Source organism: Ananas comosus, linkage group 20 (genome assembly GCF_001540865.1).
Source record: "Ananas comosus cultivar F153 linkage group 20, ASM154086v1, whole genome shotgun sequence".
NCBI classification, from domain to species: domain Eukaryota; kingdom Viridiplantae; phylum Streptophyta; class Magnoliopsida; order Poales; family Bromeliaceae; genus Ananas; species Ananas comosus.
In genome coordinates this window covers 10565905-10593169 of record NC_033640.1, presented here as the reverse complement: position 1 = coordinate 10593169, position 27265 = coordinate 10565905, and the positions used below count along the sequence as shown (strand labels likewise).

General features: G+C 38.3%; 4 protein-coding genes across 10 annotated transcripts; 3 read left to right on the top strand and 1 right to left on the bottom strand.

Annotated features, from left to right (window-relative positions):
• Positions 633-3313, top strand: LOC109725419 (60S ribosomal protein L6-like). 2 transcript variants are annotated; one of them, XM_020254607.1, is made up of 4 exons: positions 633-1005; positions 1107-1213; positions 2556-2834; positions 2957-3099. In XM_020254607.1, the coding sequence occupies exons 1-3, from the start codon at positions 749-751 to the stop codon at positions 2789-2791; spliced, it is 600 nt and encodes a 199-aa protein (XP_020110196.1). In that variant the 5' UTR covers positions 633-748; the 3' UTR covers positions 2792-2834; positions 2957-3099. The 2 variants fall into 2 exon arrangements, with proteins under 2 accessions (XP_020110196.1, XP_020110195.1); XM_020254606.1 differs by having other exon boundaries at positions 638-1005; positions 2556-2737; positions 2957-3313.
• LOC109725417 (lysine-specific demethylase JMJ30) lies at positions 5708-15405 on the top strand. 6 transcript variants are annotated; one of them, XR_002220252.1, is made up of 7 exons: positions 5708-6246; positions 7255-7464; positions 7577-7708; positions 7809-7952; positions 13986-14101; positions 14706-14956; positions 15152-15208. XR_002220252.1 is itself a non-coding variant. In XM_020254604.1 (6 exons), exons 1-6 carry the CDS (start codon positions 5764-5766, stop codon positions 15344-15346), a joined length of 1257 nt encoding a protein of 418 aa, XP_020110193.1. In that variant the 5' UTR covers positions 5717-5763; the 3' UTR covers positions 15347-15405. The 6 variants fall into 6 exon arrangements, 2 of the variants coding, with proteins under 2 accessions (XP_020110194.1, XP_020110193.1); XR_002220251.1 differs by having other exon boundaries at positions 14583-14956; XR_002220253.1 differs by lacking the exon at positions 15152-15208 and having other exon boundaries at positions 14706-14771; positions 14864-14956.
• On the top strand, positions 16636-24058 carry LOC109725873. Its single transcript, XM_020255271.1, has 19 exons — positions 16636-16739; positions 16801-16903; positions 17587-17640; positions 17740-17792; positions 18072-18105; positions 18770-18860; positions 19007-19098; positions 19242-19316; positions 19675-19769; positions 19941-20070; positions 20512-20601; positions 20862-20921; positions 21997-22088; positions 22402-22467; positions 22547-22610; positions 22885-22973; positions 23197-23323; positions 23406-23554; positions 23658-24058. Exons 1-18 carry the CDS (start codon positions 16687-16689, stop codon positions 23451-23453), a joined length of 1416 nt encoding a protein of 471 aa, XP_020110860.1. The 5' UTR covers positions 16636-16686; the 3' UTR covers positions 23454-23554; positions 23658-24058.
• Positions 24576-27236, bottom strand: LOC109725820 (protein POLYCHOME-like). The gene is made up of 3 exons (XM_020255194.1): positions 27055-27236; positions 26661-26955; positions 24576-25447 (listed from the first exon to the last, which is right to left on the bottom strand). Exons 2-3 carry the CDS (start codon positions 26946-26948, stop codon positions 25001-25003), a joined length of 735 nt encoding a protein of 244 aa, XP_020110783.1. The 5' UTR covers positions 26949-26955; positions 27055-27236; the 3' UTR covers positions 24576-25000.

Sequence of the window (27265 nt, the reverse complement as noted above, 5' to 3'; positions counted from 1 at the left end):
TGATTGGGCCGTAATAGTAATTGGCCGTAAATTGTCTCGAGCCGATCCGCCCCCACCGGGTCGGGTCACAATTCACAAATAGGGGTCGGATTTGAAATTGTGGAATCAGAAGAAAATTGAGGTTTGAAGCCGATGCTTCCAAGGGTCTGGAAGCTTGTCAGATAAGCGGCTTCAAACCACGTTTTAGAGTAGAACAGTTGTTTCAGAACCCAGACTAAACTGGCACACATCAAGCTGAGTATATATATATATATATACATGGCACGCATTCAGCTGAGTATACGCATTTACTTGTACTACCAGTATTTGGCAATTAAATTTGAAGTTTCTAATTTTGCGGCGCAAGCTGTTGGAAAATCTATAGTGCTTCTCTTCGTAGCATTTTTATTATTAAATAATATTTTATCAAATAACACAACATCGCGTAGCAGAGTCAGCACCTTGAGGGGCCTTATAGCCCAAGTAAAATGGGCTTACTATGGCCTGTAGGTATTCTTGTATAGGCCTAATGGACTCAAACCCGACCCATCAGGTCCCGCCATCCGAACGGCACGAATCTCCAGGCGATCCGAAGCACGAAAGGCTCTTAACAAATCTCATCCGCACCTTTCCTCCCCCTTATAAACCTAGCTCTCTGCTAGGGTTTTCCCTGCGCCCGCTCTCTCCTCCTCCTCCTCGACTCCTCGCCATTACTAGGGTTTCCAATTCCCCCACACGCACACGCGCGCGCACAGAGAAAAGAGCAGCAATGGCGCCGAAGAAGGCTAGGGTTGGGAGCCGCAACCCCTCGCTGGCTCGCGGGATCGGCAAGTTCTCGCGGTCGAAGATGTACCACAAGCGCGGGATCTGGGCCATCAAGGCCAAGCACGGTGGCGTCTTCCCCCGCCACGAGCCCAAGGAGGCGGCGGCCGCGGCGGCGTCGGAGAAGCCCGCCAAGTTCTACCCCGCCGACGACGTTAAGAAGCCCCTCGCCAACCGCCGCAAGCCCAAGCCCACCAAGCTTAGGTTCGTAAACCCCTAACTCCAATTACTTTGTATGCGACGTTTTGTGTAGCGTTTTTGGACTTCGGATCGATGGTTTATTGGTTTGGATTTGTGGGATTCAGGGCGAGTATTACTCCTGGGACGGTGTTGATCCTGCTTGCTGGGAGGTTCATGGGGAAGAGAGTCGTCTTCCTCAAGCAGCTCCCATCAGGATTGCTTCTAGTCACCGGTAAGATAATCCAGTTAGCCTTATTGATTTGATTAAGATTAAAATTGCTTGTATAGCGGAAAAATCTCGTTCTTTAATCTTTTGTGTCATTTTCTTATGTTTAGTTTGCGTTTTTAGTGGTAAATATTAGATTTGGATGAGCTGCAATTAGCATAACTTGATAATTTTCACTTTGGTAATTAGTGGCTCTCTGATCTAAGTAGGGGTATGATACTTTTGCATCCTTTTTGCGATGATATAAGTGATGTATAGTTCGTAGTGGCTTTTTAGCTGTGCCTTTATCATCACCTTAAGTTTGCTGTGGAAGTGTTATGATGCAAGCATCTCGCATTGCCTAATGCTATGTTTAATTGTGCCGCGCGTATATAAGAGGAGTTGTTATTTCAAGCGTATCTTCTTATCGCTATTCTATTTTAATAATTGCACTTGGTTGTTGATTAAATTTCATTCTTTTTGAATTTTCTGGAAAATGTTTTTCCTTCTATTGTTGTTTAACCATCTGATTGAAAAGAGTTGGTTTTTTGTGTTGTTGATAATTTGTTATTGTTTCATTTTTGGAAGTCATACTAATATATGGCTGTTTTTATTGCCTCTTGATTATGGAGAACATTATTTTTTATTGATTAGAGTGTAGATATTTAATATTTAATATTGTTAGAAGTCATTGAGTTGTTTCTTGCATGCTGATCTAATTGTTTTTAAAGTCTGTTGCTTTATGCTGGCAATAATGGCACTTTTTGAAGTTTTTTTATTTAAGCAAATGTCTTGATAAATAACTTGAGATTTATCATATTTAGGTGCAGTTTTTCTATTTTTTCATCTTCACGGCTGTATCTTTTTTGCCTTCATGGTTATATGGCTTTAGATTCCTTTCCTGTTGGATCTTCAAAATTTAATAGGTGATAAATAGATTCTATTTTCCCTTGTAGTTTAGTACTTCTTTTCCCAATGAGAAAATAGCTCCAAAATTACCTTAACTTTGCTTAAACCGCAATGTGCTACTTTAACTTAAAATGTGGAAAATCCTCCCAGGAACCATGATTGGATTTCAATCCACCACATAACCCCTATTTTTGTTAATTTGGCCGGACATCCAATAGCCAGGTCATCACACGGAAGCCATGTTTTAAGTTGAGATGATCTGCTTGCCCTTTCGTCTGTTCGGCTGGGTGATTAATTTTTCTGTGGGATGTTTGGCCAAATTAACACAAATGATGGCTTTGTAGTGGATCGCAGTAGAAAAATCTGTAGTGTATTTTGTGCGCTGAAAGTCATCTTCAATTTCTGCTTGGGTATACTTTCCACTTATGTTTTCTTTCTTACGATGTTCGTGGTCTCACAGGGCCCTTCAAGGTCAATGGAGTCCCACTTCGCCGTGTCAATCAAGCTTATGTGATTGGAACATCGACCAAGGTTGATATTTCTGGCGTTAATGTTGAAAAGTTTGATGACAAATATTTCGCCAAGGAAAAGAAGACGAAAACAAAGAAGACCGAGGGTGAATTTTTCGAGACGGAGAAGGAGGTTTGTTGTCTGCAGAATGCTAATAAACCGGTGAAATGCATTGATGCCACCTAAAGTACAGCACATTTTGAAATGGGTATCTGGACTATAATGGAAGGTCAAGTATTCTAGTCAAAACTTCTACCCGTTTCAAAGTGCAGTATTTTGAGGCAGTGTCTGCGCATTTTTGTCTTCGTTGTAAAATTCAGTTGTTTCATATGTGTATTTCATTAAATGTAGGAGACCAAGTCATTGCCACAGGAGAAGAAAGATGATCAAAAGGTGGTTGATTCCCAGTTGATTAAGGCTATCGAATCCGTCCCCGATTTGAAAGCGTATTTATCGGCTAGGTTCTCTCTTCGATCCGGCATGAAGCCGCACGAGCTTGCTTTCTAGAAATTTACAGATGAGACGGTCGAACAGGCTTTTTCTCCTCCAGAGTTTTTGCCCTGAGATTGAAATTGCATTTTTAATTTGAGCACTAGAGACTTTGTTGTTTTACTAGTATTTGGTTTGTTTACCGTGCAAGATCGGTTATCTTTGTCGGTAAGTTTCTGTGATCGGACTATCTTGTTAAATGCGAATCAAAATTTTACATGTGTGTGTGTGTGGTAGGCATTTGAAGTTTTCTGTTGTTGAATTTGTGGTTTCTGCTCTTTGGAGAAGCAGCTCCTTTTGTTTTGCTCTTTTCTTAAAGGACTACCTTAATAAATGTTTTAAAGTTGACTCATCACTAGAATTTTAGACATTAAAAATGGTATTTTGGTGGAAGCCAAAGGCGGAATACCAATTCTATTACAAGAACAAATAATACGCAAACAATTAGTGTTCGATTTTTTTGTTTAACGATTCCTATCATCAGGTAAAATTCTTTTTTATTCGAGATTAGGAAAGCTAGCATGATGGTTGGTTTGATTCGAAAGATTTAGTTAGATGTCTTTTAATCTTATTTATTGACGAGGAGAAAGGTGCTCGTGCTTAATCAAGTTTGTTGGCTATCTACATTTTGGATAGCTACAATTATTTCTCTAATTGCTAGCTTAAATGCCACAATAAAAATAACGTGCGTAGCACGCCCCCCTTGTCACGTGCCATTAATCATAGCCCGAACTTAAAACCCGTTCGGGCAAAAAAGTGAGCTCGGCCCGAGCCCACATCGAAAGCGACATAGCCACAAACCCAAAAAAGATCCCCGAGTCCCACTGTCTCCCCGGTAACTGCACCGCCAACGCGGTTCTCGGTGTAGATAAGAAATCGCTGGGCACGGGGTGGAAAGTGAAAAGGAGGTCGACGTGGCCCCCGAGCTCCGTACGAACACGATTACCGCCGGGTGAGATTACCACCCGGATTACAATTTTTTTTTTTTTTTGGAAATAATTACCTATATACTCTTCATACATTTGAAAATATCCGATTTACTCCTACTTTTTTTTTTTTCTAAAATACCCCTCATATATTCTACCGTTATTGCAAAATAGTATCCTCGCATTTATCTCCTGTTAAGTTAACTTAAGTTAAACATCTACCATAGTTAAAAAAAAAATAAAATACCAATTTTGCCCTTAACTTAAGGGCAAATAAGAAATATTGGTGATCGTAGAGGGGTATATTGGAAAAGACTAAAAGTCAAAATATTTTAAACTATTTAGAATAAGATCTATACTCTCGATCTTGATTACAAAATTCATATTATCACTTTTTAGAGGATATTCATTTTTGGCCGTTCATTTTTACGTCCACTTTATGGACAAAAGAACAATATCGAAAAAGTATGAAATTTGGTTTCTAAATATTTCAAGTAGTATAAATCATTTTCAACGACGTTAATCGTCGATTTGAAAGCTCCATCATCGAAAATAAATGAATAGCAATAGAGCCCGTTTGCTACCGATAGTGTGCTTTTAAGTTTCTAGCCCTTGGATCTACTCCTTTTTTACTAATACCTTTTGGATCAAATACTATTCCACCTACTACCACCTACCACCATCATTTCGACTCTACATCTCTCCATCCAATGGTTAAAAACTCAAAAGCACCATCCACTTGGTGATTTTGAGAGTATTCTAGCTCAACTCTCTCTTTCTCTCTCTCTCTATATATATATAGAGTAAAAGTATCTTGTGTTTTGTTCGCTCCTTTTTTACCCTATAATTGAAATCGAAATGGATAAATTCGTTTGTCCGTATTTGGTATGTGGGATACCTATTTCGATTTCGATTTCCGGGTCAATGAGAATTCCCCTAATTATCTCTTTTTTCAATCTCACCTAAGAGGCCGGATTGAAAATTGAATCTGGGAGGAATGTATTTGTTCGAATTAAATTTAACTTTTTTAAACTTATTTTATAATTAAAATATAAATGTAAGTTTAAAAATTATATTTATAAATTTTAATTTTAATTTGAACTTAAATTAAAAAATTCAATCAAGCATTTCGAATCTAATTTATAATTTAAAATTTAAATTTAAATTTAATTTAAAATCTAAAGTTTTCTTCAAATTTTATTAAAATTTAAATTTAATTTATGGATTCAAATTGAAATTTAAATTATAATTTCAAGTTTGAATTTGAATAAATCAAAATTTTGTTTTATATTTTGAATTACTCATTCAATTTCAAATCTTAGATTTTTTTTAAAAATATATTTAAAATTTTGACATCATTTTAAAATTTTAATATTTAATTTTCGATTTGAATTTAAACTAACATATTATAAAGATAAAATTGATATTTTAATTTAATTATATTTCTGATATCTATATGATGAATCAAACATCGATAATAAAAATGGTTTACTTTAATTCTAATTCAGGTGAGGAATCAAATAAAATAAGATAATAAATCATTTAGAATCTAATACCCATTTCCACTTCCAACCAAAACACTTTTGACGTGGGTTTTTATGAATCTAAAGTGGTGAATTGACCCGTTGGCGGAGGTAAGTTCACCGCAGTTGGCCGTAACTCGATTCCGCTCAGCTCTAAAAATATCTTCGTTCTCTCGCACTGCACTCTTTCGAGCTCTTCGCCTGGCTCGCGCGGCGGCCGATGGGAAGCGAACCGGGCGGCGGCGGCGGCAGCGGCAGCGGCAGCAGCGGCAGCGGCGGTGTTGGCGAGGAGCGGCGGGCGGCGCTGCTGCGGCGGATAACGGAGGAGGGCGGGTTCGCGTACGTGAGCTCGGCGGAGAAGGCGGCGTGCGGGGACCTGCGCGCGGCGGAGGCGGCGCGGGAGATGGCGTGGGAGCAGCTCCACTCGGGGCCCTGGCACGCGGTGGTGCCCGCGTGGCGCGACGCCTACGCCATGGCCTGTCTCCACGTCGCGGAGCTCCGCGCCGGCGCCGGGGACCGTCGCGAGGCGCTCCGGGCGCTCGACATGGGCCTCATCATGGGGGGCCCGCTCCTCCGCGGCGAGCTCGACGCCGCCGTTGAGAGAATCGCGGCGGAGGGGAGCGAGAAGCGGCGGGAGGAGGAAGAGAAGGGGGACGCCGAGAGGTGGAGGGAGGAGCTCGCGAAGAATCAGAACTTGGAAGAGGTGAAAGATGACTTTTTCCCTTCCCCACTCCCCCCTCTCTTGGCATTAAGAAATTTTAGGTTCTCTTTTCGTTTCGCTTGAATTTTATATGTTGATTCTACTGTTGGGAAGGTTAATTTATTCTGAGATTATTTGAGGCTGCTGAATCTGACTTTGTTTATTCCCAATTGTTAGGAGAACAAACTGTTTTTTATATAAAAAAGCTCTTTCTTTTTTTCTTATTAATCATATTAGATTCCAAAAGCAGAAATAGGTGGGAAGAATTGGGTGCAGTTTAAGAGTGATGAAATTTTGGTTGGTAGGAATTCAATGAGTGATTCTGCTTTTCGATTGTGGATACTCATTTACTAAAAGTTCAAAATTTTTCTCTCCCTGTTTATGTTGTTTGAGCCTTTTCGCTTTTTCTAATGCAATTTCTGAGTAATTTATGATCACTGCTTACCATGTCCTGGATTTTTGAGTTACTTCCTAATACTCCGCTTGTCGGATCTGCATAGCTTCTTTAATTCAGAAGTGGAAGCTACGCATTTGGAGTAAAAGGGTCTTGAGCTTCATAGTTGAGTTGGGAAGTTATTAATGAGCTTTTGAGCTTGCTAAAGTAGAAGATCTAATTTGAAGTTTCTTCTTTTGTCTGCCTTGCTTCAACGTGAAGAAGCTGGGACACTTTTAATGAAAAAGTTACTCGGGTGTTTTGAAAAGCTCTACTTGAATAGCCCTTCGACAAAAGCTCGAATATGGGCTAAAGGCCTGGCGATGCACATGCATCTTGTGGTTTCATTGAGAAGTTTGAATAAGCAGACACTCATTTTTGGAGCTTTTCTTTTTATTCTATTGTACTTTTGCATGTTTAGTAAGTTGGTTTCTCAGCTTCGTTTAAAAGATCTCTGCCGAAAGCTCTAAGTGAGCATCACTGGATAGGAAGTAGATCCAGGACAGTCCATCTTTAGTTACATTATCCTGTTAAATTTTGTGGAACTTACTCTTAATGACATCATGATCATTTTTTAGGTGCTTCAAGCTCTGCCGAAGAAATCTCTGTCTTGTAAGATTATTGAAAAGCGATCATCCATGTCTTTGGAAACCTTTATTAGTGATCACTTCTTACGCGAGTCTCCGGTTGTAATCAGTGGCTGTATCGACCATTGGCCGGCGCGGACAAAATGGAAGGACATTGAATATCTGAAAGGGATTGCAGGGGATCGAACTGTGCCGGTGGAGGTGAGGGCCCTTGTTTTGTACTAACTTTGATATATCATGAATGTGAAATGAAATATCTTTGGATCTATCTTTGACTAAAAGTTAAGATTGATGTAGTTAATAACATGTTCAGGTTGGAAAGAATTACCTCTGCACCGAGTGGAAGCAAGAGCTGATCACCTTCTCCCAATTCCTGGAGAGGATTTGGTGCACCGACTGTCCGGCCAATTTGACATATCTAGCCCAGCATCCTTTGTTTGACCAAGTATTTTGTTCATAATCGTAAATCTAATTTCCACAAAACAGAAAAATAGCACCTGATATTAGATATTAGAGTGCTACTGATGTGGACGCTTTCTTGGCAGATAAGAGAGCTACGCAATGACATAATGATTCCAGATTTTTGTTTTGCTGGTGGTGGGGAACTCCAATCTCTTAATGCCTGGTTTGGCCCACTTGGGACTGTGACTCCATTACACCACGATCCCCACCATAATCTTTTTGCTCAGGTAATGGTGTGAATTTTGCTTACTTTCCTCCTCTTTTTTTTCAATACACTTACACATCTACCCGCTGCAAATTAATCTGTTTACATATATATATATATATATATATAGAGTCCAGCTATGGTGCTTGTAAAAGCACCAAGCACTTGGTGCTTGTAAGTTTTTTACCGTTTGATCTACTTCTCGGATCATTTTCAATCATTAGATTATACTATTCAACCAACCACCCACTCAACCCTACGGGGCCCACATCGCCCTAACCGCATATCTCTTAATAAGAAGGAAGGAGATTTTTTTTAAGAGAGAGATCTGGGGAGAAAGCTTTAAACCTAGAATAAAATATATCTTAAGTTTCTACTAAGGGTAAACCCTTATTAAATTTTTTAATTAAATAACTCCTTTGTTCGGAGTTAGTTGATTAATATATAGAAAACAAAATAAAAACTTTTGAAAGGAGGAAAAAAAAAGAAACCTTAGAAAGTAAAGGGATAAAGGAAGGAAGATATAAAAGTTAAACTTAAAATTTGAAAAAAAAAATTTTATAGAGTTTGTGTATAATTACACTAATATAAAGACTATAGATAAACTTGGTTTATGACTGTTACTTTTACTAAGTAAAGTTAAGGCTAAGTCCACCGCTTGGTTTGTCTTAGCCCATTACTCAGTAAGGCTAAGACAAAGGCCGAATAAAAGTAAGACTAAGGCTGAAACTTGGTTTGTATGAGAATGTTGTGATATTGTTTTTACCAGATATCGCTGTAAAAATTTACAGCCATGTCCAGTTTTTTTCACTACGACCGATTTAATGGCTGTGAAAGTTTTTCACAACAATATACACCTCAGCGGTCCATATATCACTATCAATTTCTCACAGCGATAATGGATTTTTCTCACTACGATTAAATAGTTGTGAATAAATTCGTAAATCGTTGGCGGCTTTGAGATGGAACAACCGACGCCATCGCTTCCTCCTGCTCTCCCTTCTCTAGAAGCAGATCTTAAAGTTACCTAACTCACTCCCTTCTTCCCTCTATCATTAGTTAAAAAGAAAACAAAAGAAAAGAAAAGACAAACATTAGCCCGGCTTACCCGATCCACCCCACCCAACTCATCTCATTGTAAAATAAAAATCAAGCTAACCCGAAATATGAATCGGTAATCATCTATAAAATTTTTCAAATTAAACCATATTTACCCTGTGAATGTATTTTCATAGGGTTTGTACACAGGGATATTGGATTAAGACAATATCACGTTGAAGAAACACAGATATATCATAACGTTAAACAGTATTATACACATCATGATACACATCGGTTCATAATATAAAGAAAAAAAAACTCTCTCTATCCATCGTGTGATGGGCGAAACAAATAAAATAAATATTTATTTGAATCGACTTTTACACTTAGTTGATCCTAAGCTTAAATCTAAAGTCCATGGTTGATGGTGAAACGGTGAACGAGATCCTTGCCAGTCAGTTTATAATAAAAAGCTATGTCATTTTGGTTATGATAAACACCGGTAATACTTTTCAACGGTATTTAATGTATTATAATAAACACAGGTGTTTATTACAAAGAATATTTTCCAAACGATAAAACAGTAATAACATTAGTTATTACCATCGATAGAATATCGATTGATACTGTCTACAAACTTAAAAACACCGGTTATCTTAGTGGTCTTTACAAAATGTACAAAACACCGCTTAACAAAACCGGTATCATTGGTGAACATCGTCAAGATAACACCGCCTCGTTACCGCTTTCAAAAAAACGGTGTTAAAAAAAAACCACCACTTTACAATATAAAAAAAACCGCTAAACCAAGGTGTGTTTTTCAGTTAAAAGAACATTACAATACACTGGAATAATTAACCATTTTCTTATAGTTAGTAGTCCACTAAGAACATTAAGTGTTCCGTTTCTTATTTTAGAATGGTGATCTAAAATTTGAAACATTGATAACATTTTTAACAAACATTCTTATCACAACTATGGTTTTAACTCGGCTGGATTGGGTGCATACTCGGTTATTCCTGTGCACCATGTGGTCCTCAGCTGTTATTCCACGGACTTCCTGTTTTTCCGCCCTTGCCAACTTCTAACCCCGCATTGAAGGTACTCCTCAATCATATTGAAGGTGCTAGTACCAATGTTGGTGAGCGGGGTTGAAGAAAGTTGGTTGATTATTACACCCGATATTTATCATTGAAACTTCGGACGTTATTTGCGGAAGCGGGGACGCGTGTTTTCTGGTGAAAATAAAAGGATGTAGAAAGATAAGAGCGTAAATGGCGAAAGGAATCCTCATCAAGGACATTAAATCGTATGAGCCTCAGACAGACGGGATGCCCGTAGTGAGGAGACAAGGGTATGAGTCTCAGACAGACGGGATGCCCGTAGTGAGGGGACGAGCACATGAAAAAGGTAAACGATAAGTTATCTTTCAGTAGAGGCCGAGAAGGTTGGCTAGCCTAGTGTTCAACAAATCGGTAAGCCGAGTAAAGAATCAGCTTAAGACCCGAAGGGGAGAGGTAAGCCGAGTAGGACGGCTTCGTTTAAATGACACCTCCAAAAGCTTGGGCCGACTAAGCTAGGGAGTAGCCGGATTAGCGAACTAGGAACACCCGCGTATGAAGCTCCCAGTATTAGGCGTCGGCAGAGCGTGGGGCTGCAAGAAGGGCTCCTCTTAATAACTGGCCCAGTTCCCAGTTCTGTAAGCCGTCGCGTTGTTAAAAAACCGTGCGGGCGACCCTGAGTAAAAAACTCCATTTAGACGTAAAATATATTTTATACCGACTACTATTGCGGTACTTAGATACATTATGCTAACAAGGATCTTTAAGATCTTCACTAGTTGGATCACTTAGTCTGTTACGACTGCTTACAGTTCGTCAAAACGGTCAACTTCCTCTTTGATCACCTGTCAGCCGAGTAGTTTTCGGCTCAGATTGAGTCCGTGAGCCGGTATACTCGGCTCAGGACATTTGAAATCTAGTTTTATAGGTAGTTTCATGGCGAGCTGATCTGCGCCACGACCGGCGATAGTGCCGGATATTACTTTTATAACGTGCTTATCCCGTTAATAACTGAGCTTTACTCGTTGGTTACTGTCCGAATGTTTCCGGATACTACTGTGGTCACAACGTTTTAGGCTGCTGTGGCCATTTATCTGTCGGGGTTATGGTCCCCCGTGGTAAGGTTCGCTGAATGTCTGGCCGGCAGCAGTTATGGCCAGTTGTCGACTTTTAATGTACCCCTAACGGTGGTGGATGCGGCTACCGTCGTATGGTCGGGGTTTTACATCCCCGATCTCGACCCCCCGTCCGGGGATTACTATACGTTCCTCGCTTGGGACGTTATGTCTTAAGACCTCAAGGAGTTCCCGGTTTAAGCCGAATTCGTGTTCGAGGCGACATACGAGTCTAACTCCTTCAGTAAGCCTTATGGAAGCCTCATCCCCGGTCCGGCCGATACGCCGGACAAAAAGCTAGGGGCATAGGTCGTTTAATTGTATCTATGTCTCGTAGGCATAGGCCGTTTGACCTTTTACAGCTTCAAACTGTTCAAGAGCCCGCTACTCTGGCTCTTATGCCAACTCGTATATCGGGCCAAGTGTCGGGTTACATCTCTTCGCCAGCGACTGAATAAAAACTTTGAAGCTAATAAATTGTGCAGCAATTGATTTTGCCGCAAATGAACCATATGTTCAAATAGTCGGTTAAGGTAGGTTCTAACCCTGCTTAACCTTTCTTTTAAAGTACTCACTAAGATATCTAGCCTCGGTGTTAATAGCCAGCGGCTGAACCGAAATATGGCTGTTTACAGTCCACTTTGCCAGTTTCTCATAAACCTGGCAAAGTTTTATCGGTTTTGGGCCACGAAATACTCTTACGGCCTTAATCTCAAGCGGTTTTACCGTAATTTACCGGATGTAAAATTCTATTTTTTGGTAAAACTTCTATTCATAAAAAGATTGGATAAACTAGATACACAAGCTCAACGGGTTATGCTCGTTAAAGTCTTCTTTTCACTCCTGCTAGCCGACGTTAACTCAGCTATATTTTTAGTTTCGTTTCCGTTCCTCTTTAGGAACGATCTTCTTGTCAGCCAAGTTCTTCTCGGCTCGGTTAGCTCACTTTCACTTCTTAGCCGACTACTTCGGCTCTATATCGGTGAGGGAAATTTTTCTTAAAGGACTATCTTTTTGTAAGCCAAGTTCTTCCCGGCTTGATTAGCTTATTTTCATTTCTTAGCCGACTACTTCGGCTCTATATACACCGACCCTACTATTTCTCGGCAAAAGGATTTCGGCTGGTTCTGGTCGCTTTGATTTCGAACCTAGAGCCGACACGAAAACTTGTCAGCTAAACCGTGGTTATCAGTAGGCTTACAAGTAAGCTTTCTGATAACCCCCCCGTAACAACTATGATTTTAACTCGGTTGGATTGGGTGCATACTCGGTTATTCCTGTGCATCATGTAGTCCTCAGCCGTTATTCCGCGGACTTCCTGTTTTTCCGCCCTTGCCAACTTCTAACCCCGCATTGAAGGTACTCCTCAATCGCATTGAAGGTACTCCTCAATCATATTGAAAGTGCTAGTACCAATGTTGGTGGGGGGGGGGGTTGAAGAAAGTTGGTTGATTATTACACCCGATATTTATCATTGAAACTTCGGACGTTATCTGCAGTTCTGGTGAAAATAAAAGGACGTAGAAAGATAAGAGCGTAAATGACGAAAAGAATCCTCATCAAGGACATTAAATCGTATGAGCCTCAGACAGACGGGATGCCCGTAGTGAGGGGACAAGGGTATGAGCCTCAGACAGACGAGATGCCCGTAGTGAGGAGACGAGCACATGAAAAAGGTAAACGATAAGTTATCTTTCAGTAGAAGCCGAGAAGGACGGCTAGCCTAGTGTTCAACAAATCGGTAAGCCGAGTAAAGAATCAGCTTAAGACCCGAAGGAGAGAGGTAAGCCGAGTAGGACGGCTTCGCTTAAATGACACTTCCAAAAGCTTGGGCCGACTAAGCTAGGGAGTAGTCGGATTAGTGAACTAGGAACCACCCGCGTATGAAGCTCCCAGTATTAGGTGTCGGCAGAGCGTGGGGCTGCAAGAAGGGCTCCTCTTAATAACTGGCCCAGTTCCCAGCTCTGTAAGCTGTTGCGTTGTTTATCGTAAGAGGTTTTTTCATTTTTAAGAGAAGGTGTTTATCAAGATGACACAAGGAGGGAACACACTCCTTTTGATGTATATGAGGAGAGGAAGAGATGGATGGATTGTAATAATAGGAGTAGTACTAGTAAAGAAAATCGAAAAGGCTACCTATATATAACGTAGACTTACGAGTACAATAGAAGATCACCTATTCAACATTTACATCTATCGACAATTAAACAAATCAACAAACGTACCCCACGATGAATAGTATATATACAACAAGGAGACGGTCATTCGTCCAATCCTCAACGTGGAATGACTAGGTTACTCTCTTTCGTTTTGTTACAATAGTTATTATTGTGTTCTATTGGCTATCAGGGATCTCGTTCACCGTTTTCCGAACCACCAACCATGGGCTCCAGGGTTCAAGCTTAGGATCAACTAAGTGTAAAGGTCGATTCAAATAAAGATTTACTTTATTTGCTTCGCCCACCGCACGATGGATAGAGAGTTTTTATTTATTATTGTGTTCGATATATATATATATATATATTAATTAGAGGATATGAAAATTTTCATGGTTCAATAACCACGAACATCTAAAAAGCGGTAACCNTTTACATATATATATATATATATATATATATATATATGTCAGTTCAAAATTTTAACTTTTATGTCCTTCAAAAATTTATTATGTTGCATATATGTCGTGTACTTACAAAAATGTCCCATTGAAAACATTTTCTAATGGAAACCAACTACTCCCTGTGAATTCAATGAACCCCCACCCTATGTAAATGGATGATTTTGCAGGGATATATTGATGAAGCCCTGTTTTTATGTCTCTTATTTGATTGGTTTCAGAAAATTGAAGTGATGAGTGATGCAATTGCCTAACACATTGTCCTGACTCCTGAACCATGGACATCACGAGCAGGCGTTAATTATAGATGGCAGTGGCCATTGGAAGGATTTATTATGTTAGTTTCTTCATAGAAACCGAAATTATTTCTCAATTATGCTACAAGTATAGTCTTGGTTTTATCACATTCGTTCTTCTCTATTTACGTTTTGAGCATCCCACCTTCCTCCCGCAATGATTTCTTTTTGGAGGCTAAAGAATCTTCTGCGTCAAAGGGAGGTAGTAAAAGAAAGATCAGGGCTGTTCTTTTAGACTACATTAAACCATTAAAAAAATATGCATTGCTACTTATATCAAATGTGAGAACTATGTTATTTGCCTCATCTTCCGCCTTTTTCTGTGATGATGACGATATCATCTGGATTATCGGAAGCATAACAGACTGTTTATCTTTGAAGCTTCACGAAGAACATTCAAAAATAGATCGTATTTGAGGCCGGTTGGTAGTTATCTTTTATTCATGCCTCAAAATTATAAACCTATACCTTGGCACGACGGTAAGATCCTGTTGTGACTTTTCATTTCTTACCTCAAATCAGTGATATATCTTGACTTAAAGAATGAAGTTCCAAGAAACATGGTATGCTAATTATTTGTAAATGATGTTAATCATTTACCTCATTCCGGAAGGATATCCTGCTCATGTTGCTCGTCTTTCTCAGTGAAGCTTATAACTAGTAAGGACCTTAACACACATTCAGTTACCTCACTCCTTCGCAATCCGTAATGTAATATTAACTTTTGCCGCTTCTCTTTCTCCATCACTGCGAGTTTGGGAAAGGTTGGACAATCTGATTTCTCGTATTAATTTTCTTGACAGGTTGTTGGCAGGAAGTATATACGACTCTATCCCGCTTCAGTGTCAGATGACTTGTACCCTCATGCGGAGTCCATGCTACATAATACCAGCCAGGTAAAATCAGATTTGCCGTCCAGGGACTATGTTTCCTTGTATAATTATCATTACGTGCGTGCAAAAACGGACGAGAAGGGGTTTTTTTTTTTTGGGTGCTAACATTCTCAAGCTAAATATGAGTCAGATAACATGAATCTCTTAGGAGATATTCGAGCTTCTTGTGTGCTGATAAACACTCCTACATATCTGCAGGTAGACCTTGACAATATTGATTCTGAGGAGTTCCCGAGGGTAGAAAATCTCGATTTCATGGACTGCATATTGGACGAAGGCGAAATGCTCTACATTCCACCCAAATGGTGGCACTACGTGCGGTCGCTTTCCCCGAGCTTCTCTGTTAGTTTCTGGTGGAGCGCGATGTCTCCCTCGTCTTCGGAGCGCACATAAGAACTGACTCATCCTCTCCTATTCTTCTGTACCATTTCTGATAGAAAAAAAAAAAAAAATATATATATATTCTATGTGGGTAAACATTGTTACGAGAATGTAGTATTGATTTGTACATCATTATTTATTACCCACTGACTGAAATGAAATTATACTCGTAGTGTCGCATTTTATCTGGCAAAAATTTGTATGGTCTTATACTGAATTTGGGATGAGAATGTTAGAAAAACAACTAGCAATGGTAACAGGAAAAATTTTAATTTTAATGTCTCATGTGGCAAGTGTGTGGGAACAGAGATTTTCTATTGTTTCCATTTGATTTATCATTCACTGGCTCGGTATAGAGACAGTGAACAAATGTGAGAAAGGTTATTCTTTGCTCATTCTGAGCTCATTGCTCCTATTATTTTTCGCAAACAAAAAGAAAAAATAAAAAAGAGCAGAAGAATGCTTTATAACATGATCTATATGATCTATGACCGTAGTAGTTAGGTAATTCGCTAATTATTAAAAATCTGAATAAAACCCGCAAACTTTTACCTAAAAAATTAGAATATCTAAAAAATTAGAATAATACGCAAATTTTTAGGTTAGATTTATTATTCATGAATAATTTGCGAATGCCAAACTATTCGGTCAAAAAATGCGCAAATTTGTTGAATAAAATTTCTTTCCGAATTAGTGCCGAATTATTGTCGACTTTTGCCGCATTATTCATGAATTATTAAAAAACTTTATTGACTTTCGAAATATGTGGATCATAAAAAAGATGAAAATGGTGACGACAATAAAATTTGCTATTATTTTTTTTTATTTAATCCACTCTTTTTTTTATATATATTTTTAAAAATTTATAACTATATATATACTAGTAGCATAAATTTATAGAAAAAAATTTAGTTCAATAGCCAAATTTTTTATCTCGAATTGTTAATCGGTGAACGTATAGTATCCGTATAAATTGGGTATTCGAATAATTGGCGAATAAAAAATCGTATTTTTCAACAAATTTAAAAATTGAGATACAAATTTTATTCGAATTATAGCCGCACCGAATTTTTGCCAAATCCGAATTAACTATGTCTATAACTTTGTTTGCTGGAGCAAAATTATTATCATCTTCAATATAACTGGGTGAATTAATTTAAAATCTCAACAATATAAACTAATTTTAATTGAGGGGATTCATTATAAAAGTGACTGTACGAAAGGGGTTCCTATGCAATTTTACTTCGCGACCGGGAACTAAATATTGGCGGGAAAATCGACGTTTCCCGCCGACCCTTTCGTTAGACCCGGTCTCTGCATTCTTCGTTCTCGATCGATCTCCCGAGGAGTCCATGGATCGCTACGTCGTCCCCGCTCCTCAACAAAACCCTAGATCTCCTCGCAGGTAATTTTCCCTTCTATTTTTTTTTTTTTACCCCTTTTTTGTGTTTAATTTGTTCTCGCAGTGGGAGAGCTCGATGGACACGGAGCGCCGCGGAGATCGAAGGAAGATTCGGATTCGATTATCGACACGAAGCATCTCGGCTCCTGATTGATTCTTACGCGGAGGTGAAGTTTCAATCTTTTTTCTTTTTTGTCCCCTCTATTTTGCCTTCAAAATTGCGTGTGTGGCTAAAGTACCAATAGTCCCCTTTCCACTTTTAATCCGTATAGAGATTAGCCTTTTAAATAAATATTTCATCAATTTTAACTCTAAACTTTACCACTGTCCCAAATAAGTTCAAAAATTTGGCGTGATTGTTTAATTCAGGCAGAAAACTCCATTGGAATGGTATATTACATTATTTCTAAAATTGAATTTCTATCATAGTTTGGAATTTTTGTAATAGACCTAAAACTAAATAAAAGAGATTTTCTTCTTTACTAAAGCTATTAAATTTAACAGGCTTTTTTTTAAAAAAATTTTTTTTTTTGCCCGTCGTGTGTTATTTGGCACTTGCCTTGTTCATTAGAGTAATAGATGAAAATGGTTGGAAAAAAAACAGTTTGTTGGATAATTTATAGCCATTATATTAGCTTGTTTCTGTAAAGTTTTGCATCTGAAACTCAATAATCATCCCAATAATTTGGAGCTTTTTGATATAATGATAGAGTACAGGTTTGAAACTGATGCAATTTTTTTAGTGCACGGTAATGAAGAGACATGCTAAAATGTAGGGGTAATCTTGACTATTTTTGGTTTGTTTTAAATTTATCTTGTGTTTGTTTATTGCCTTGCATTCTGTGAACAGGCTAGGGCATTTGAGCATAATTACAATGATGGGTCAAATAGCTGTCCAACACAGGTGACTTTCATACAGCATTGCATTTTTTTTTTTTTTGACATAATTTCTGATGATTTGCGGGTAATTTCAACCATTTTATTCTTGCGACTGCTTTATCAGCTGGCTCGGATTTTTAATGCTGCAAATCAAGACACTCCAATCTCTAGCATGAGGTCTGTGTCCCTCTGTTTCATTATTTTTCTACTTACAGACTATCTTCCAGTAACGGAAAACATGGCATCTGGACATTTCATATCTCCCATCTAAGTTGCGGTCTTCATTGGCTCTTTTATTCCATTGAAGAGTTGCAAGTCATAAATTCTGCAAGTCATAAATTCCCCAATCCAGTTAGTCCATGGCCAAAAACCCCTTCATTGCCTTCACTTTATTATTCTGTTCTCCTATTAATATTTTCCAGAGTTTGTGTTCACCGGTTTATGTTTTTTTGGCAGGGAAGGCATTTCGGCATTGGAATTTGATGCCAAGGTAGAAAATAACATGCCTCTGATAAGTTGGATATTAACCAAGAATTCTTGTTATTTTAAACACACTTCAGTGATTCTTTTCCATGAAGTTTATTTATTTTGTAACCACTGGTGTTTACACGTAGCCCGAGTTATAAAGTCTACTTATTGTGTAATATGATCTAGTGCTTTAATCATCAAGAAGATGAACTTGGAAAGCACTGTCACTGGCCGAGACTGGATAATTCAAGAGTAGGCATATGAGATGTAAATTTGAGGTATACACAAACATAGAAATCACGGATTTCCATGATGTTCATACGAAACGGCATAGAATGGCACATATTATGCCGACACAGTATGTATGTTATTTTAGGACCAAAACTTGAAAGCACGACTACTTAAGAATCAGAAGTTGTGGTTGTTCTTTAGTTGTTGTGATTGTACTTGAGTCAGGTGCATGTTATTTTTGGCATGATAATTTGTGCAAAAGCAATAATACTTTGCATCAGTTATTCAGAGCAAGGAAAGTGACAGGAGTGAACCCTTTTGTATAGTTTGTGTGTTTATGCTGCTACATTCTCTTTGTATTTTGGTTATTTTTTATAACTTTTCTTTTCAAATAGCAGCAGTCCTATACTGAAACTTCAAAATCATCATGATGATATTTTGTTTCATATTTGCAGGGCGTCTATCTTGCATCTGTGACTAAATCTGGGTGTCTAACAGTGCACGATTTTGAGACCTTGTACTGTACTACGTATGGTCCTATATCAAGTAAGTTTCCATCCTAGAAAAGTGATCGATTAGTGCCCTTGTATTACTATTTGTGATTTTTGAGCTAAACAGTTTGATTTTACCATCACTTATGTTACTTCTTTACTCGTTCTTTAGTTATAATTTGGTGATTTTATTCTTGGCAGGGTATTTGGGTGAGGAGGCAAAACATTTACTGCATATTTCTACTTCCATGCCTTTAGATGCTGTTCAATGGAATCCGGAAAATCAAGATGAGGTTGAGATGAGACGATAATTTTTTCTTTCTGCTTCTAAGATGAACCATATTTTATGTCCTACTATAATTAGAAGTTGTCGCTTGGTATTCATGCTTTATGTGCTTCTTTGACATAAATTAATGTCCTTGTTCAATTTTTGCAGATTGCTTGTGCATCTAGGCAAAATGACAAAATTGTTCTGTTTGATATTGGCTATGTCACATCCGATCCTGTTCAAGTGAGCCTCCTGCACTAATGTTTTTGGCTTCTCTCTTAGCGCTATAGGAGTTCATATGAAAACTTTTCCAATTTATATTTCAGCCTTCTTAACTTCAGCCTCTAGCTGCTTCTTCTTTTCCTTTTTTTCTGTATTCTTTAAGAGTTAAGATCCTCCCGTAGCATGTCGATGGGAGAAATAAAGGAGTTCTTGTTGCTCCGGTTTGATAAATTTACAACTTTTCACTATGACAGTTGTTTAATAGATTAAGTTGCATTCTAACTTAGTAATTTGAGAGTGTGATCATATTCTTCATATGTTATATTGTTATTGATTTGAGCTAGCTAACTGTTGTGTTTCTTTTGGACTACTACTATAGGTCCTAGAGAAAGGGAAATCTAAATTCTCTCGACTTAACTCTGAACTTAATAATGGCTTATCTGATGTGGTTTTCGCTTCAGATGGCAAATCAAGGTGGGTGGCATTTTGAATCTATTAACTGATTTCCTAACAACCACACTCTGCTTGCACATTTTGCTAACCATACACAGTTGATTCAAAGCCGTGTTTTTTAGCCAATCATTTCAATTAAGCTTGTCGTGTACATTTCCTAACTTTGCATTCATATCAATCTTTGTTCCTTAGATTGTTTGGATCTGGGTTGGATGGTGCCATCTATATGTGGGATCGACGGCAAAGTAATATTCACTGTCTTGAGCTTACTACATTGTCACAATGTCAACTTAATAGTATTGAATTGGACTTGGAAAATCGGGTTAGTAATGCTCTTTTGCTCTAAATCATGGGGTTTTTTTCTCATTTTTATTTGTGTTGCACTGAAAACTGATGACAATAATGTAAGTAACTTCCATTTATGGTTAGAAGTCAAACATGTAGAGGCTCGAATAAAGAGGTTAGGAGGAATCGTTTGTTTAGCAGTTCCAATTCGCCAGGGATCCACGAATTGGATTGCATGTTCCAATTCTAAGCTCGAAGTGTTTTACGAATTAGGTAACCATGGGTTTAGTGTTCAAGTCCTAGAACATCACACTTCAAAATATACCTAACTACATGTGATCAGGAGATCTGCACAAGTATAAACAATTGTTCCATGGCAGATATTCTTCGTTCCTTTCGAATTTAAGATATTTCTTATACTTATGAACCTTAAGATATTTAAGATATTTCTTATACTTATGAACCTTACGTAGTGCAGGTTATTTTTGGGGCAAGCAGGCACGGTATTATCTATGCTTGGGACCTTCGTGGAGGAAGAACATCCTTCGCTTTTCAAAGTCATAATGAGGTGCATATGGCAGACAAATACTCACATGCTTTATTTTTTATTTTTATCTTTTAATGCTTCCAATTTGTCTGATATTCATTGTTCACAACATGTGTTTCTGCTTTTTATTGTCCATTGCATTTTGTGAAACTTTTGCAGAATGGCAGTTTTATTACCTTATGTACTACTCAAAAAATTATGTAGATGTTTATATTTTGTGCAATGAACGTCCGAAATAAATGTTGGACCTGATTAGATTTTTTTTTATTTTTTCCCCATAGGTACCCCTTTTGACATCATTGAAGATATCATCAATGTTGGAGAAGATTACATCCTTGAAGGTATATAAAACTAACTGCGGCATTATTGTTGGCCTTTTTAATTCTCTTTTTTTTCTTATGTTGGCAATTGTGTTGGAACTGGTACATGTTGATAATGGCATCTCTATCTGGTTTCTCTAGCATTTAGCTAAAGTATTTGTATGTTTACTTTGTATTGTTCTTAAGTTTCAGGTGCAATCGAACATAGTTTCGAGCGAAATTCACTCACTAAATTTTGACCCATCTTGCCCTTACCAATTGGCGTTCTATCTTGATGATGGCTGGTAGGTATACATATGGAATTGTGCAATTTTCAACTATTCTTTTGTATAAATATCTTCTTATTCTTTTTATTTTGTTTTTTTTTCCTTTTTCATATGCCAGTTTCCTCTAATGTATAACCTTTGTAAAACAAAGATAGCTCAACTTTGCTTCATGTCGAGTAAAACATCTAACGAATGAGGTTTCTTGACCTCTAGGACAAGCTTCTGTTTTTTTCAATATACAACAATGGAATATTCTTTTTAATTTATTTTTTTTTGGCAAAATCTGATTGAGCCTTTCTCTATAGTTGCTGCATTGTTCTATGTAGGTCTGGTGTGCTCAACATCAATACTCTTACAATNCTTCGCTTTTCAAAGTCATAATGAGGTGCATATGGCAGACAAATACTCACATGCTTTATTTTTTATTTTTATCTTTTAATGCTTCCAATTTGTCTAATATTCATTGTTCACAACATGTGCTTCTGCTTTTTATTGTCCATTGCATTATGTAGATGTTTATATTTTGTGCAATGAATGTCCGAAATAAATGTTGGACCTGATTAGATTTTTTTTATTTTTTTTCCCATAGGTACCCCTTTTGACATCATTGAAGATATCATCAATGTTGGAGAAGATTACATCTTTGAAGGTATATAAAACTAACTGCGGCATTATTGTTGGCCTTTTTAATTCTCTCTCTCTTTTTTTTTTTTTTAATGTTGGCAATTGTGTTGGAAATGGTACATGTTGATAATGGCATCTCTATCTGGTTTCTCTAGCATTTAGCTGAAGTATTTGTATGTTTACTTTGCATTGTTGTTAATTTTCAGGTGCAATCGAACATAGTTTCGAGCGAAATTCACTCACTAAATTTTGACCCATCTTGTCCTTACCAATTAGCATTCCATCTTGATGATGGCTGGTAGGTATACATATGGAGTTGTGCAATTTTCAACTATTCTTTTGTATAAATATCTTCTTATTCTTTTCGTTTTGTTTTGTTTTTTTTTCCTTTTTCATATTCCAGTTTCCTCTAATGTATAACCTTTGTAAAACAAAGATAGCTCAACTTTGCTTCATGTCGAGTAAAACATATAACGAATGAGGTTTCTTGACCTTCAGGACAAGCTTCTGTTTTTTCCAATATACGACAATGGAATATTCTTTTTTCTTTTTCTTTTTTTTTGCAAAATCTGATTGAGCTTTCCTCTATAGAGCTGCATTGTTCTATGTAGGTCTGGTGTGCTCAACATCAATACTCTCACAGTAACACACATGCACTGCCCCCCTCCTGCTTGGTTGTAAGTATGGTTCAAGTCCGTTGCTTCGCACGAAGTATATATGATTTAGACAGGTTTTAAGTTTGTGTTTGTTTAATAGGGAAGGTGTGGATATGTCACTGTGCCCAAGCACAAGAAAACCATCTTGGCTCCCAACATGCTCGGTAAGCAAACCTCTTGCATGTGTAGATAGTCATTGGCAACATGCAAAGATTTCCCCAAGAATTGTTTGTGGATTAATGTGATAATTTGATACTATTGTTCATGTTTCCGCCGTTTCTTTTTTTTTATTGTTATTGCATATGTAGTGGAGGGAAGTTTGAATTGATCACGAGACAAGCAGTGCCGAGCACTCACTATATTTCACTGTTCAATTAATTTCGTCAGTTGAAGAAAGGTAATAAATTAGAAGCCTGAAAACATGTTTCTGCTTCACAGGTCTATGCAGTCGGATCTTTGAGTGGTGCTGGAATATATCTTTTGGATTTCCGCCCTAATACAAACTCAGCATGCCATGTCGACTTCGAGTGAGTTCAAATTTTCTCGTCTGAATTCTTGTTTCTATACTAAAGATCCTTCTTCTAGGATCTCTGCCTATCAAACTGTTCCACCAACATGATGATTAGCTACTTAAAAGATAATTTAATTCATAATTTGTTTCGATACGGTGGATTGTATCAATATTTCGTATGATATTTCACTTCGTGACATCTTCGATCTCAATACGTCTTACTTGCTTCTCTCTTGCAGTGAGGAACAAGAGAGCAATTCGAGGGGGCGCAGAGGAACAATTCAAAACAAGTTTGTTCCTGCATCTCAAAATGTGGTAGCTTGTGCTGCTCACCCCCTTAATGGCACCATAATTGCTGGAACTAAGGTCAGGCTCTACAAATCTATGCTGTCAAGATAAAACAAATGGAGTTGACTTTCTAATCACAGTAGAAATTTGTTCATTTCAGCATTCTTCATTGCTCGTACTCTCTCAAAAGCGAAAGGGCAGTCCATGAAGCTTGTAGAAAATTCGGTTCCACATTTAATATTAAGAGACCATTAGGCTTTTAAACTACCAGTTGTCAACCAAACAAATATTCGACAATGTAATTAGCAGGTACTAATAAATCTCTCCTTTCCTCATTCAAGTTTGGTAAGAACATAGCTATGTGCCAATTAAGGCATTTTCCTGATTCTTTTTTTTTTTTTTTCCATTTTAGTGGTTAGGTGATAAGGTGACAGGAACGATGCGCCGTCAAGAGAATTTCACGCCGAGTCATCTGAAGTTTGTAGAAAACCAGAAGATTATGCTTACATCCGACGGTGCAATACAGGCCCAAAAACATTTCATAACCCTACTATGATTTTGCAAGAGCATTTTACAGCTGAGTGTCACTTCTTACTCGGACAATAAGCAATCTAATCTATATATCGTTAGTTATCAAATGAATGTATTTTGAAGGGTACATCAACATTTTCTGTGGATGCATTGGGCTATCAAAGAACAATTTATGCTTCCACAACATTTGTTATGGTTCGCCTCCGATTGATTTTTGCAACACTTTAACAAATCAAAGCCATTTTAACATAACAATCGCTTCACCGACCGACTGTCCCTAGTGTAAATGGCAAAATAGTGTAAATGACAAAATGTTTGGTGGTTGGTATTCGAGATCTCAAGTTCGAATTCTGATTGATTCATATTTTCAGCTAAGTTTATTTTTAAATGAAATAAACGGAACAGAAAACATGCTATTTATTTTTCAAAAAAAAACAATTGTCTTCTCTTGTTTAAATCACCGGTGCAGATAAATCCAACTAGGCAAGTTAAATCACACAATTATATCTGAGCTTAGTATCCGGTGGATATCTAATTAATATGTTAAAACTTTAAAAAGAAAAATTCAAAATTTTTCAAGACTGTAGAATGGCAACGAGGAAGAAAATTCACACAATCAGGATGATTACCTTGCTATCTAAACAAGAAATTGCAAGCAGAAAACTGAAGTGACAGAAAAACAGAGTTTCCACTGTAGATGCACAGGTGGAGAATTATATGCTCAAGATACCAAAGTGTAATAAAAGTTTTTTTTTTAAAAAAAAAAGAAGAAAAAAAGACACAAGTATAGAAACAGAGCTTGAGAGAGATTTACTAGGTATATTACTGCTTAAATGCCAGAGCAAACGGGATACAAAAGTATATACGAAGGTGGGTCATCCTGGAGTAGCAAAATCTTAGGCACAGTACACCTAAATCCTTATTACAGCAGCATTAGAACCAAGGAATTGCCCTAGAAATGTACAAAGATGACAAAAGGAGAAGCAAAACAATGAACCCCCTATATGCCCTATGCCTCAGCAGAGAAACTCAGGAATAAAAGGAAGCAGTGGCCCAGAACAATTGGACGTCACTTGGGTTGTTAGGAATCGGCATAAAAGAAAAACAAGAAGAAAGTGTAGGATCAGATGGACTTCTTAGCACAAGAATGTTGTTGGAAAGAGAAGAAGCCGAAGCTCATCAGCAGAAATCAGGCATCCCATTCAGCGAAACGAAATGTTTCACTTATCGCATCGACATCAGAACACTCGATCTCTGTGTAGCAGTAGTACTCTTCTTCTTGCAAGGCTGTGCGGCCTGCGGGGCGCGCCTCAGATTCTCCATTACAAGCCTCTGCATCTCGTCAATCAAGCTCGATAGTTTCTCATTGACTGCTGGGCTCAGGTCATTTGAAGCGGATTGGGTCTGAGGAGAGGGTTCACTGGTAGGGAGGGAAAGGGCAGTGGGAGAGGGAGAGCTGTTAAGGCCCTCAGTTGGAGAAGCTAAAGAGGTAGTATTAGAAACATCGGAAGGGGCGACGGTATGAATCAGTGCTGTGTCCTCATTAGAATCACTTGGTTCCTGTGGTGAAGAGGTCATGTCTCGTGGAGGAGAAGCAGCTTCAGTGCCCTCACGGGTCCTCTGCTGAGCTGCAGTGGCCCTTCTGCGGCTCCTGCGCTGCCTCTCGATCGCCTAAAAAATTTCAGGAACACAAAATGAAAAAAGTTAGTCCATATATTCTATGCGGCAAATAGAGAAGATGTGTAAATATAAAAGATGCAAGATAAGTGCATAGTATATCTAAGGATTGATTGCATATTTGGTCTCTGAAGTTTGACCGCGAATTCAGTTTCATCCTTAGAATTTCAAGTATACCAATCTAAATAAGCAACAGTTTCTACTGATGAATGCTACCGAAAAACTAATTGAAAAGCTATGAGGGCACCATCAAAAGATAAAATCATTTTAAAGTAATCAATCAGTGTTTTACAATAAAATAAATTATGTCAACCAGGATAGAATCCATCAATGGTAATACTATTAAACAGAATGATACCAAAACAATACAACAAACAAATAAGTCTTTCTCCCATCTCCTCTTCTGAAAATTGCTGGTCCTGCCTTGAAGGTACCCACCTTGTGGTAAATGCAACAAGAAATCAAACTAAACTACTCGACACATTCAAAAAGAAGCAGGCATAAAATTCAGAGAGCAAATCAGATTATATTCCATGGAATGTTTATAATTGATGACATTAGGCATAAAAAATGGAAGAGCAAAAAATGGAAAAAACAACAAATACATATCAATCATAGTTTTCCCTACTTATTACAACTACAAGTTAATTAAATAATTCAGAGAAAATGATATCCAACAGTATCAAAACAAGAGGGGAAACTATAACTGGGAGAGAATCTATTAAAAATAATTCTTGGCATCCTGTGAAATTGATTGATCCAATGTTAAGCAAAATAATTCTCAAAACTCATGGAACTAAGCGATTGAAGCAGGAAAAAACACCATTCAAGTCCATTTGAATAATTTTGCTTTCTAATTGTAACTACACATTAACTAAACAATTTGATTTAACTGGATCAGAACTATACAACATATTAATATGAAATCTATCCAACAAAAGAAAGGGTTTCACTTCCATTTTTCTAATCCGTAACAGAATAAACGCAAGAACAAGTAAACATGGAATAAAACTAAACGACAACAAAAGATGCAAGAAGAGACAAACGAACACTATCCAGAGAATTAAGCTAGCCAAGAACTTCTCCTAAAGCCCTAACCATTTCGCTCCAATAACCAAATTCCCCACAAATTACTCACAAACTCACGGAATTAATGAAACCGGAGATAATGAGATCAAAAGAGAGAGGGTTTCGAGTATGTCCTTACCCTGACGATGGCCGTAATATCGCGAAGCGGCGTCCTCGGGTACCACTCGGGGAGGGGGCTCCTCCTCGTCCGGGACGGGTGCCGCCCCACGGGGCCCCACGGCGCCACGTTCTCCTTGTTATCCGTCGCCGAGTCGCGCCGCAAACGCCGCTTCCTCGCCGCCGCTGCGGCCGCCGCCGCCGCCACAGCTCCGGGCGACGTCACCCGCCGGATAAAGAACCCGCCGGAGAGCTCCCCCACCGCGGCCGCTCCTCCTCGTCGCGCCATCAACTCCCTCGTCTCCGGCATCACGACCCTTCAAACCACCAAGAAAGCCCTCAATTCATGAAAAAAACAAAACAACAAGATAAATCGACCGATCTACGAAGGAAAATGGTTTCGATCCTCCACTCACCAGTCTTTCTTCTTCTTCTTCTTCGTCCACTTCGTCTTCGTCTTCGTCTTCGTCTTCTAGGGTTAGGGTCCCCGCATCGACGCAAAGAGATCGAGAGGGAGGTAGAAGAAGCAGTGGAAATGGCCTGAGAGAGCGAGAGAACAATGATGCGAGAGGCGGTGAAGGGACTCGGGGAATGGAGAGAGGAAATAGGGAAAATTTGGGTTACGGT

Excerpts from the sequence above, each read along its gene's own strand:
- LOC109725419 (XM_020254606.1), top strand. The coding sequence starts at position 749 with ATGGCGCCGAAGAAGGCTAGGGTTGGGAGCCGCAACCCCTCGCTGGCT. Across the intron at positions 1,006-1,106 it reads CCCAAGCCCACCAAGCTTAG|GGCGAGTATTACTCCTGGGA; the intron begins GTTCGTAAACCC and ends TGTGGGATTCAG. Across the intron at positions 2,738-2,956 it reads TTTTCGAGACGGAGAAGGAG|GAGACCAAGTCATTGCCACA; the intron begins GTTTGTTGTCTG and ends CATTAAATGTAG.
- LOC109725417 (XM_020254604.1), top strand. The coding sequence starts at position 5,764 with ATGGGAAGCGAACCGGGCGGCGGCGGCGGCAGCGGCAGCGGCAGCAGC. Across the intron at positions 6,247-7,254 it reads AGAATCAGAACTTGGAAGAG|GTGCTTCAAGCTCTGCCGAA; the intron begins GTGAAAGATGAC and ends ATCATTTTTTAG. Across the intron at positions 7,465-7,576 it reads ATCGAACTGTGCCGGTGGAG|GTTGGAAAGAATTACCTCTG; the intron begins GTGAGGGCCCTT and ends TAACATGTTCAG.
- LOC109725873 (XM_020255271.1), top strand. The coding sequence starts at position 16,687 with ATGGATCGCTACGTCGTCCCCGCTCCTCAACAAAACCCTAGATCTCCT. Across the intron at positions 20,071-20,511 it reads AATTGGACTTGGAAAATCGG|GTTATTTTTGGGGCAAGCAG; the intron begins GTTAGTAATGCT and ends TACGTAGTGCAG. Across the intron at positions 23,324-23,405 it reads CCATAATTGCTGGAACTAAG|CATTCTTCATTGCTCGTACT; the intron begins GTCAGGCTCTAC and ends TGTTCATTTCAG.
- LOC109725820 (XM_020255194.1), bottom strand. The coding sequence starts at position 26,948 with ATGCCGGAGACGAGGGAGTTGATGGCGCGACGAGGAGGAGCGGCCGCG. Across the intron at positions 25,448-26,660 it reads ATATTACGGCCATCGTCAGG|GCGATCGAGAGGCAGCGCAG; the intron begins GTAAGGACATAC and ends GAAATTTTTTAG.